At 39.9% G+C, this 13,200-nt stretch overlaps 1 protein-coding gene across 2 annotated transcripts in view; it reads right to left on the bottom strand.

Moving 5' to 3' along the window:
• Window positions 1–505: 505 nt before the first annotated feature.
• Window positions 506–13,200, bottom strand: part of LOC134586499 (hatching enzyme 1.2-like) — a 218,975-nt gene continuing 206,280 nt past the window's right edge. Inside the window, exons 12-13 of one of the 2 annotated variants that reach the window (XM_063442043.1) lie at window positions 2,556–2,787; window positions 506–629 (exon numbers count right to left, since the gene is read on the bottom strand). In XM_063442043.1, the coding sequence (XP_063298113.1) occupies window positions 622–629; window positions 2,556–2,787 (240 nt within the window). In that variant the 3' untranslated portion in view covers window positions 506–621. Of the gene's footprint in view, window positions 630–2,555; window positions 2,788–13,200 lie in introns of those variants that run through there. The other variant, XM_063442045.1, reaches the window with a different exon arrangement.

The following is a 13,200-nucleotide window of genomic DNA, read 5'->3' as shown; positions in this document are numbered from 1 at the left end:
TTTACTACCAAAGTGGCTTGTTTAATCTTAAAGTCACCTCGTCTAAACATTAACATATATATATATTGTTTGTATATTGTATTTTTTTATATATAATATTGTATCCTATTCTAATAAGGCAAGACATGTCCTTGTTCTTGTGCTGTCACATTATTGCTTATATTTATCTTGCCAAGACTGTACTATTGAAATACATGTTAAACCTATGCTACAATAAAAACAAAGAAAGACAAAAAAAGTTCGAATATTTATCTGGGAATTTGTTGTCCACTTTCCTATGAAGGACACATTAAGGACTTGTCCTAGTTCATAACATGGACAGATCTAGACTGGTGCATTTGAAGGACACCTTACCATTTTTCAATCATTTATTTCATTATTTTGGATAAACATTTTAAATGATCACAAGACAAAAACAAGGTTCTACAAACTATGTATTTGTACATGATATAGTTCATGAATAGTTCAGTTCAAACTGCTTCTAACTTCCATAATATTTGCCATTGCTAGTTTTCAGAAATATTGCATTGATGGACCATTTATCTCCGTATTTCTAAAACAAAAGTTAGATGGGTATGTGCATTTTCACTTTTCCAGCTTGATCTCGAGAAATCTTCTAAATCAGCTCACTGCAAGAAAAAGGAGTAGGTAAGATGAGGAATTGTGTTACAAGAAAGAGCAGGGGTAGCCTTAAAGTAGAATGTAGCTGGCAAAGCATCATGGGAAATTCAGAAAATCAGTTCTAAAGGAGTTCTTATGGCGTCTACTAGTCTAGAAACATTCTGTAACACAATAGAGGCCTGAAATATATCTTGCTCCTACAATATCAACATCATGAGCTATAGTAGGCCCATTTTGAGGTCATTATGAGGCCAAATATTTTCAGAACTCTGAACTTGAGTTTTCCCTTACTATATGCTTCAACCATTATGTATCTTTTAAATTACATGATTATGCTAGGTTTACGATTAGAGTTTATTTAATCTTTGGGCTGCACTGGGACATACATATCCAGATTGGCTCAAGGCTGGTTATAGTTATAGTCCTAACTGCTCTTTCAAGCTACCACCATTTTAATTCAGCTATCTACCATTAATGGTATGTCGTAATGGAACTGGAGAGATACAATCACACTGTTTCCTTATTTTTAGCTCTATTCCTGCTGTATCAGGAGATGTACCTTTTCATCTCAAGCAGATCAATGACTAGAATACCAGTACTGCACAGTGACTGATAAAATATGCATTACGGAGGGTAATGGACTAATGACATCACCGTGCAGTACACGGCTGAACCACCCAATGAATTGAACAATTCCTATAAAAACTGTAGATATGTACAATGGGGGAAAAAAGTTGATTCCATTAGAGACTCGGAAAATACTTACTGGGGTGAACCAAAATTCAAAGGGGGAAGTCACGAAATTATAAATTTTGATCATTTGGCAGTTTAGCAGATACTTTCCTAAATTGGTACCTTTATGTAGGATTGCCATATTTAAGGATACTAAATTAGGATGCTGTTTAGCAGATAGGTCCTTTATTTGTTATATTTTAATATGGAAATCCTACTTAAAAATATAAAGGGAGTTATCTACTAAACTGCTGAAAGATCAAGTTTTAGTAGATAATTTACTACTTGAATCCCTAATTTAATATCCTTATCAAAATGTGTGGCAGAGATTAGGAAATCCAAATTGCTGAATTGCTGAATCAGTGGAATTAATGATGACATTTTATTCATTCCTAAATGAACTACTCAGGTCTTATACAGAGTTCATATTCCACCCTCCCTTTCTTCTATTATTTAGAGCCGTCTACCACCACCCATGGATGGAAGCTGGGGGGGACACTAGATCCTCCCATCTGAGTATTATTATTAGGGCCCCCATCTGCCACCAATCGGTAGGGTCTGGGGAAAATATTAGATCTAAAATATTATATCCTTGCTCTATAATGTGTGGGGGGCAGTATTGGACAATATTAACCCCTTTAATATTATAATTAGGGCTCGAACCCACAGCCAATTGGGGGCCCAACACACTTATCTGTCTTCCTCCAATTATTTATTTTAAAGTCCCCCACCCAATGCCCATGGGTGGGGAATGGTGGGAAGCTTTGTACCCCCCCTGTTATTTAACAAGCCCTATCCATCTTTAACCAGTCACTAGTCACATCCGGGCCTGGATTTAAAGTATTCAGATCTAAATTTCAGCTGTCTAGTGGTATTTGGTTTGGCTTAAATCCGGATCTACTACAGACCTGTAAGGGGATTAACTGCAAAATCCCCATATTGCTGAATAGCATAAATGGCTGATGGTTCTGCTAATGTGCCAATAACTCTTCTTTGGGATAATTGTATTCTCTGCATAGCTTAAAGTATAGAGTTCTTATTCACCAAACTGATCTTGATAAAATAGAAACAATATACTTTTAGATACATGTCAAAAGATAGATTGTAACATACCCATAGTATATAAGCTCCTATAAACGTGAAATAAATGTATTAATTTATTGTAATGAAGAATGTGTTGCTATTTCATATATTTTCCTTACCAAAATTATATCGCATGTAGAATCCAGCTGCACCTTTTAGGCTATCACTGTGAAAACGTAATATCACTACATTTTGCGTAGATTCTATAGGAGGAGGTAAAGCAAACCCACAGAATTTGCCCAGAACTCGGTCATTTATGGAGGGTCCATCAATTATCATGATGTAGTCACAGATGCACGAGCAGGTAAATTTACAATATACTAATTCAATCTCAATGAATTCCAGAGACACCTAGAAGATGAAGATAAACTCGAGGTTACAAGAGAATACTTCTCGAACTGTCTTTGAGTAAAATTCTACATGAATTGTTTACCTACCAACCTATATAAAGATGTACTGTGTGCTATAAATCTAATGCTATAAATGAAGATAGCATTGCAGGGATAGATTTTAGCAGTTATTTAAAAAACAGCTGTGCCAGCAAAAAAAAAAGTTTACCTTCGAAACTGCCTAACATTTAATCGAGAATATTCCTGCCTGGCTGGGGCAGATATCCTGATGTGGCACATCATCTTCTGCATAATAAGATCTCAGTCTCTCTCCCTGCCACTTTCTACTTTCCTATCTTTAGGCATTCACCCCTCCCTCATTTAATTTATATTCATGACATGATATGTAACAGAGCTCCAGTATTTCAGCCGAGTACCTCCGCTAAGTCTGCTTCCTCATAGCTATCAAGGACCCTGGAGCACTTCAGACCCAGTCGCCGAGGCATGACTGGGATCACTGAGGACCTTTTCCACCCTTAACCATGCTGCTGTGTTTACAGCCCTGGACATACTTTCCATCAGCAGGTTTCCCCAAACACCAGAAGACACAGGGTGAAGGTTAATACAACAACTCCCTATAACAGACATAGCACACATATTTAAGCCCCCAACAGCATCATTTATATACAATAGGGTAGATACAGTACTTTAGTAAAAGGAAGGTGGGATCAGACAATAGCAAGGGCTGATGGGAGATTGAGGAGGGACATGTAGCTAGTTTAACCCCTTAAGGACACATGACACGTGTAACATGTCATGGTTCCCTTTATTCCAGAAATTTGGTCCTTAAGGGTCTGGTCGTGTCCCTACCGGGGAAACAATTGGTCTGGCTGCGTCCCTGCTGGGGAAACAATAGGACAGGAAAAAGGGGGAGGGGAAGAGGCACAGACAAGCAATACATTCAACATACCCTGCACCAATAATGGGCACAGGGTGACCAAAACACAAAACGAATCTGGGGACCCACATATAGTGTCTGTTTTCCATCCCCAGTGATGGTGATTACCATCACATATCTTCCCGCCCAAAGGTAGACTAACCAGGTACCAGACCTCCACTCAGTCTATGCCTCAGTTAGTTGGGTAACAAGTCCCAAAAAGTCAATCCATTCTGGCAGCATCCACAACACTGTTCCACATACTTTGTAAGTTTGTCCCATTCGGGCGCACGGAGCTCTCATAGCCAATCAGTTCATGGAAGCCTGGATTGAGCAGGCCAGACTGTGCTTCCTGGTCACCCTGTGCCCCTAATAAGCACAGGGTGACTTAAACATAAGAGGAGACTTGGAAGTGGAGAAAGTGAATCTGCCATGGCCCCCCCTACCAAACTCAAACCTATCCCCATATGTCTTCACTCTCAGTGGGCCACCATGACACCCACAAACCGCAATAGCAAATCTGGAACACTTTGTCTCTAGCCCAGGATAGTTTCCAGTACATTTTTTTCACATTCAGAAGGAGACCAATACATGAGACCCCAGACGAGTTGACTTTGAAGTTAGTCAATACAGTCAGCCCACCAAGGCCATCATAAATTGGTACCGCAAACAAATTCCCCATGCAAGAGCAGCATTCACCCAGCTGACCTCTGCATCTCCTGAATAATATATGCCAACTGTCCCATCTCCCTGGATCTCTCTCAGACACTGGAGGGAAGGTAGGTTGGCTGGGCCCCTTCTAACATGGGGTTGGGGATTGGAGCTCACTGTCCTGCCTCACCGTGGACCACAGCTAGAGACCAAAGTCCCATCTACCTGTACTGGATAGAGATCCCCTAGTGCTTGTGGAGAAGGGATGAGGTGAGTGGTGCATCGCTCTTGGATCCGCTCTTCTGTGGGGCCAGCTGTATCTGATGCCTCAGGCTCATGGGTTACCAGTGGGTTTGGACAAAGGCCAGTAGTGCTCTACCTCAATGCCAACACTTCAGTTGGGCAAGTTGCACACTCCTCAAACTCCACCTTCACTAGAAGGTTGATCTCCTTGCTCCCCAGCTCTGGCCATCGGCACCAGGTGTACCTCCGCCAGCTCCACCATCACCAAAAGGCTGTCCTCTCTGCTCTCAAATTTCAGCGTTGCTGCATGTGGGGTGCAGAGACCAGCAGCGCTCTGTTCCAATGCCAGTGCCAGTATCCTGCAAGGAGAACATTGATCCTGCAGATGCCACCAAATGTAACGGAGCTCCAGTACTCCGACAAGCCCCTCCGCCAAGTCTGCTTCCTTGTAGCTATGAGGGACCCTGGAGCACTTCAGGCCAAGTTGCCAAGGCTTGACTGGGATCACTGAGGGCCATTTTCCCACTTGACCAGGTTACTGTTACACCCTGGACAGACTTTCCATCAGTAGACACTTGGTGAAGGTTAAAACAGCAACTCACTTTAATAGACATAGCACATATATTTAAGCCCCCAACAGCCTCATTTACATAAAATAGGAGGAATAGAGTACTATAAGGAAGGATTGGGTCAAACTATAGCAAGGGAGATTGAGGAGGGACAAGGCAGCTAGTTTAAACTGGTCTTGCAGTGTCCCTGGGACAATGCCCTGCTGGGGAAACAATAGGACAGGAAAAAGGGGGAGGAGCAGAGGCACAGACAAGCAATACATTCATCATACCCTGCACCAATAATGGGCACAGGGTTACCAAGCAATTCACAAAATGAATCTGAGGACCCACACAAAGTTTCTGTCTTCCATCCACAGTGATGATGACTACCGTCACAATATATTATTATTATTATTATTTATAAAGCACTAACAAAGTAATTGTAATCAGATGAGTTGGACACACTGGAACAGAGTGGTTGAGGGCATTGCTCAATGAATATTAGAGGGAGTGGGGTAAAGTGACACAAAGGTAAGGGTAGGAATAGGTTGGTAGAATAGTATTAAAATTAATTTAAGTGTTATTGTTGTAGCAGAAATGAGTCTGCCATGTGTTCTTGGAGAGGCCTGCTTGCCAGCCTCCTGCCCAAAGACTATGGGCCCTTTAAAAACTATGTGAACAGACTTGGTTCATGGGATTTTATATTTGGTTCGGGAACCGAACAGGCGCACAAACCACCACGACCACAAGGTGGCAGCCAACTTGTTCCTGTGAACCCAGGCAGTGGTGTTTGGTCGTCGAGTTCATGGAACTGTTTTTGGACACTGAAACTCCTTTACACCGCTAGACTTCCAAGATCACCTGTGTTCGGTTCTACACAACTTAGAAGGGCACTGTTCAGTGGAAATGTTCCCACAAACAAGGTGAACAAGCTTCAGGGTAAGAACATTGACTATGTTCGGTAGTTTGTTCAGTTTTTAAACTACCGAATTAGACTGACTGCAAACCCTGATTCTCTGGAACTGTTTTGGGCATGGGACCATGCATATGGTCCATATGCATATTATGACTTCCAGGAAATTCCCAAAACCCTGAACCTATCTGTGTGATTTTAGGATATGATGGTCCTCCAGATTGGTGCTATCAATGGATGTAACTTTTATAGGGGTTTGTGTGTTTAAAGGTAATTTTGGGGTTTTGCAAAAATGTATGTATTCTGTGCCTGGAAATAATTGAGTTTAATACAGTTCTTGACCCAATAATCTCCCAGGCACAGGGGAGGGATTATCCTGTTTTGTGTGGGAGTGTCCTGGACCTGAGAGCCAATGTAAATACAGTATGTACTTTGTCCTAGTCTAATCTCAGGTCCACTGGGGAATGCCCCTGGACTATGTTAAATTAAACCCCTTGCATGGGGACCTGCATATAAGGCCAATTGTGGCTACCAACAAAACCAGTCCCAGTTTACCCTCCACACAGAGCTTTGTCTCGTACTCGTAGAGGAAAACAATACCAGCTATAATCCCTGCTCTTGGGATTTGTCAGGGCATTTATATCGGCAGACATTTTGTGCTATGATAGAAATTAAAATGTATATTGTCAGAATCACTATGAACAGAGCAGACTCCATTTTGTTATTTTCAAGCTAACAAAAGACACAAGATTTCTATCCCTTCTGTAAACTAACCACTTTCCCAGAGCTAAGGAATGCTTAGTATATACAAACCTAGTGATAAGAAATGAGAACGGGGGATGGAGAGACTGTCTAAATGCTAATTGAATAGAATCAATTCTAAACCCAGACATTTGTGACAGAAGAGATTAAATAATTTAATTTTACTTTCGATATTGTATAAGGTCCAATTGTAATTTAAGGTGAAACTTAGTTTACGAACTGTCATATTAGAATTTACAGCAGGAATTGGAGACACAAAGACTGAGGCAAATGAACTGACAACTGACAAGTAAACTTAAGTTATGGCAACCATATAGATAAGCCTAAATGACGTCAAAATAGCCACCAGGAAAAGTTAACTCTTTCCTGGATAGGTATGTTTAGAGACTGCCCTCTATAGACCAAATACTTAAATTGCTATCTGGAAGGTAACCACACCTCCAGTTTTCTATTGGTCTATCACCTAGTGAATTTTCCCTTTAAAAAGTTAAGACAAAGGGAAGAGAGATGTATGCAAAGAAAGCAAAGGGCTGAGTCAAAGAGTCGGACTAAGAAAAAGTCGGAAGCAGGCTAAGTCAGGAGGCAGAGAAAGAGACCCATGACAAACAAGTTCCTGAGACTACCTACTAATCTGATGAAAATATCTACTCAACTGGTAATTATACTGGTTTTATTTAATTAATCTAAATTAATTAAAATTTTCTAATAGCATGATATATGACTGGATAAATCACGATCAGATTTCGACATTTAGAAATCTTAGTTACTAAAGAATATATAGTTATAACATCCCAATCTGCAGATGGGAAAATAATAATTATATATATTATCACATGTTAGCATATTGTGATTTTTATCCAGGTGTATTGATTTGCTCTAAAATAAGATAAAATATCTGTTTAGGCAAGTTAAAATTATGCTTATAGAACATGGCAGATTACTCTTATTGGATGGTTCCAGGAAATGACTAATGAGCTGGTTTAAATGTTATTTTATTTAAAATTACATGAGAATAGATCTTAATTACCTAGGAGGTCTAGCCAGCATTGAAAGGGTTATTCTAACTGTTAGCTACGTTTTATGGCCTTAAGCTGCAAGCTCCGTGAAAGAAAGTTTTTCTTTGTCTCTGTGAAAGACAGTCATAAATCTTGTTTGACAATTGCCATGTCAGCCATTGGAACGTATTGCCATTGTATTGCATACTATGTTATACTAAATATTCATTGATTATTGTCACGCATGTTACTTATTATTATTATTTAAATTGTCACAATATTTTTTTTTTTAACAAACAATAAATTGTTTTTATAACAAATTGTGATTTTATTTATATGGAATACGTTTCACTTACACGATAACGATCTTTGGGATCTGAGAATTGAAATAGTGGGCAATTCTCAACTGTTTACTATTATCATCCCATAAATATCCCCACAAATTGGAGGCACACTGCTGAGATCGTTTAAATTGAAATTATATTCCATATACAATAATATTGGTGTAATTCATGCAATTTAATCTTGATATAGAAAAGAGTTTTGTATTGAGATTAAATTCGTGTATAAAAATATGGCCAGCGACGCATTTGTAACAGATAATACTGAAATAATTAAAGACCTAAGAAAAAATGCTCTAGTCCATATTCATAAACATATGCAAAATGATTCAAGCTATGAGATTTGGTTGAAAAGCATAGAATGGGAAGCTAAACACACCATTCTAAGTGATGAACACATAATAACATATCTTAAAGAAATTGCTGGACAAAAGAACATAGAAAGGGAAATGGCGTTCATAATACACTCTTGGCCTTTCTTTATGACAGCACTTCTTAAGGCATTAGATGAAAACAAGTCACTGAATGCCAAATTGGACACGTACAGTGACCATCTGGGCATTCAAGATGGGAAATACCAAGATTTACTTGCTGAGCATAAAACTCGTCAGGCTGATCATGAAAAAAGAAATGAAAGCTTTGACGGATAAATGTGCACAGGAAATAAATCAGCTTAAAATGCAATTGGGTGAGTATGAAAAGGAGAGTCAGAAATCAGACAGTGAGGTTAGTAGTCATCATTGTGTGCCAAAAAGTTGCACAAAAATGCAAGAAAAGAATATCTGTAAATCCCCTCCTTGTTATGATTTTCCCACACCAGACCAGTTTTTCATAAAACAGTCTCAAAGTAAAGACGTGAGTAATTCAGAAATATCACCTGTGAAACAGAATTCTCCATCTCCTGTCATTGCCAAACAATCTTGGCAATCTTGGGCAGAACAGTTTGAAAAAATGGTCTTGGTCAAACTTGAGAGGGAGAGTCCAGTTCAAGGTGATAGGAATGAAAACAGACATGGTTCTGTACACTGGCAGGATTCTGATGCTGATCAGAATTGTGACAGTGAACGAGAAGCTCAGAGTGATGGGAGTGAAAGTGATTGCACTGTCCACTCTGAAGGCCATGTGACTGATATGCCATCTGCACTGTTGTACGGATCTAATTCCTCTCCAGCAGCCAGATCACATAGACGTTTACACAGGGAAAGAAACAGAGATCGTAAATTAACAATGCCTGTTTATGAAACGCCAAAGGTTATTAAATTCCTTAGAAAGACTGTCCCACAATTTTGTAGAGGTTCAGGAAACATATCTGAACATCTGGAAAATTATGATAGAGCAATGAATTCATTGGGCATGTATGATGACATTCATAAGAAATGGTTAATCACGCGGACCTTTGATTCAATGTGCCGTGTTTATCTAGAAAGTCCTCAAGCTATACAGTTAATGTCCTGGTCCAAGATGAAATATGAAATAATCATGGAATATGGTAAGTATAAAACCATTGCTTCTGCAAAGAAGGCGCTTTATAACTTAAAGTGCCGTCCAGATCAAAGCCCCAGAGAATTTTTAATGATTCTTAAAAATGCATACTCCGTGGCCCAAAGAAAACCCAGGTATGAAAGCACAGACTTCAAAGATCTGTATTTTCATGCCATGCCAGTAAACATACAAATTAATCTCGCAAGAGATTACGATTGTAAGTTACCATTAGAATGGCTAGTCAGTCAGTGCATGACATTGTATACTATACACCATGCACATGACGAAAATCAGCAAAAGGTTAAGAAACCTGGTGATAAAATGTCAGAGACTAAAATTCAGTTAGGTTTAGAAACCAAACAGAAAAAGAGGACCTATTCCAGAGTTTTGAAAACACCAAAACTTCAGAAACAGGAAAACGCCAGAAGCAATTCTGCAAATTCCTCTGACAACTCAGAAAAATCCAATGCCAATGGGAATAAACGCCCCTGGGTTAATAAGAACCAAAGCAATTCCCAATGGAGAAGGAATCCTCAGGGAAATAGGAGATATGGAAACAGGAACAACCAATCTGCTTCCAATAACTCCCAACAGTCTCAGCCATTCCAGCCAAATTCTTATGGGCAAAGACAAACCGGCAATGGGGGGAATAATTTGCGTCGTCAGGTTGGTCAATTGACAGACTAGATGGGCAAATTAATGGAGGAAATAGCAAAGATTAACCAAGTCTTTGCTATCAATCTTTTTTTAGGGACAGCTCCAATTGCAGAGCCACCTGTGCAACTGCAGCAGCAACAACAAGTGCCGCAGCAAATATAGCTACTGTAACGAAACAGGCTAGGTTATCAGTAGATGTAATGCCTAACCCTGTTTCATTTCCAGGTACTAACAGTCAAATAAACAATAGTTGTGTTAGGAAACCTATTGCCTACCCCGTCACTTCACTTCCGGGTGAAGGAGGCGCAACGTGTTCCTCTGTTTTTTCATTTCAGCCAAAGGCTAAAGTAGCCCCAGCAGCCACTAGTTTCCAGGATCCAGACCTGAAAGGGTTAACTGATGAGATGCCAACCACTAGTTCCCGCTTGACAGTTCAAGATTTCCAAAAAAGGATGGGCCTGTGGGTAAGACTGAGCATTCCTCAGTACAGGTAGAAACTACTGCTGTGACCGGTAATGTATGGAAATCGAGTAATAAGTTGACACATTCTAAATTCTTATGTGAATTAGAAGAACATGAAGGAAGGTACTACATGTCTGTAGAAATACAGGATTCGCTACCCCAGCCTTTCAAAGGGTTAATAGATACTGGTTCACAAGCCACTATCTTATCCAATACCTACTTCCAGCAGGTAATGGACTTAGCAACGGATAAGCCGAAGCTAAGAGATTTCCCCAATGCTCTGTTGAGTGCAGGGGGAAATGCCCTTCATGTTATTGGCAATACCTGGTTAAAGTTTAAAATAGGTAACAAAACCTTTAGACACCCGGTGATAGTGGTAGATCTCCCCCATAACCGACTGATTCTGGGTATAGACATACTCAGAAGACTTAACACAATTATTGACTGTGTGAGTGGAATTGTATGGTCACAAGCTAAGGTTCCTATAACCTATGAGAAATCACATGTACAATCTGATCGTAACTGCCATGTGATAGAAGAAAGACCTGACTCGATAGAGGTACATTTTAGGAATAGTCAGTCACCTGATGTGACTATCCTGCAGGTGAATGATGCAATCGCACCTGTAGATGAGCATTCCGTAAGAATTGCTCCAGAGAGGATCCAGAATGTCTCTCTGGAAGGTGATTTTTTTAACCATTTCTCTCCACAGGGACTATGTTGAATCTGTTGATCTGGCAGGTCATGCTCAATTCCTTGCCAGAATTGAAAGGGTTAATAACAACTTATTCTTTCCTATCGAAATAAATGACTTAGGAAGAAGTAGGAATGCAAAGCTGGACTTAAAGAGTGAGAACAGCTATATTAGCAGAAGTCTGTTAAAGCAGATCACTAATCCTAATTTGATCAGGTACGCTTCCCCACATGACAGGTGGATCCAGAACCTGGATGGCGAATCAGAGAGTCACAATGTGATAGCAAAATGTTTACTATCTATTTCCATCGTAAATAAGACAGTTAAACATTTATTCCTAGTGATAGACGAACCTCGCTATCAGGTTTACATCGTCAATGATGTCATACATCGCTTTGCCATACACCTTGACCTGATTAATGCCAACTTGTGGACAAGGTTAAAATGTAATCCTTGTGGTTACCTACATGAGGAAAATGCCCTGAAATCAGGACAAATACTACCATATGCGGTAAGTACCCAGGTACCTGATGACATAACCATTGCACAAGGGACTAGTAACTTTCTTTTACCCCTACAGGTCAAGGAGGATCAGAGATTAGAAAACTATGATGCCCTAATCTGTTTATCTAACAGGATACAACAATTAGGGATGGTGGTAACGCATACACCAATGGTAAGTATTGGTTAGACTCCCACCTATATAATGGTCAACAATGTTACACCCAATAGTGTTATTTTACCAAAAGGAACATTATTAGGTCTAACATTGGATGCTGAATACTATACATTTGGTTTCCAAAACCAAATTACAGGCCTCATCCCTGAAGAATACTTAACTGAGGACGAAATTGTCGATCAAATATTCCATTCCTCCCCAGAAGGATTATTCACTATCCTATCTGTGTATCCCTTCAACGTCAAAGAAGGCTCGTGTAAAATCGAAGAAGCATCACTCACCTTCGATCATCCGCTCAATGAGCAGGAATCACAAGTGTGTCGCGACCAAAGAGAAAAGGTAAGTCAACACTGAACTGGCCTAACTTCTAGGCTTGAAGAAGCTTATGAGATAGGCCAGCCTGAAATCTTTCCAGGATTTCAGGAAAGGCTAGAAGAGCAAATATCTTTAGCTGACGGTTGCTCCAACGATGCTGAGCGGCAACAGCTAAAGGAAATCCTAATGGAATTCAAAGATATTTTTGCTAAAGATTCCTACGACTGTGGGTTAACTAACCTCCACGTAGCCAGAATAAAAACTGATCCAAATTTACCACCTGTATTTATCAAACAATATAGACTCCCATTAGCATCATATGATGGTCTACAAGACATCATTCAGAATTTAAAGGAAAGGGGCATTATACGTCCGGTGCACAGTTCGTATAATAATCCGATCTTGGGGATTCTGAAACCTAATGGACAATGGCGTCTATGCGCTGACTTACGACAGCTAAATAAACGCGTCTATATGTCTGGTTGGCCAGTGCCATACATAGACCAATGTTTGGTACAAATGCAGGGATCCAAAATATTCACTGCCATTGACTGTGCACAGGGATATTGGACTGTACCAGTCCATTATGAAGACCAATACAAATTGGCCTTCAGATATGGAAAGCAGCAGTATACCTGGACCCGTATGCCCTTCGGTTATATAAACTCTGGTCATGAATTCGCTGTGTTCATGCATAAAGCTATGCCTGACGCACTCGAGAGAGGAACGTTATCATATGTCGACGATGTCTTG

Source organism: Pelobates fuscus, chromosome 2 (assembly GCF_036172605.1).
Source record: "Pelobates fuscus isolate aPelFus1 chromosome 2, aPelFus1.pri, whole genome shotgun sequence".
In the NCBI taxonomy this organism is placed as follows: domain Eukaryota; kingdom Metazoa; phylum Chordata; class Amphibia; order Anura; family Pelobatidae; genus Pelobates; species Pelobates fuscus.
The sequence above is the reverse complement of the archived record's forward strand: the minus strand, read 5'-3'. Positions and strand labels throughout refer to the sequence as shown.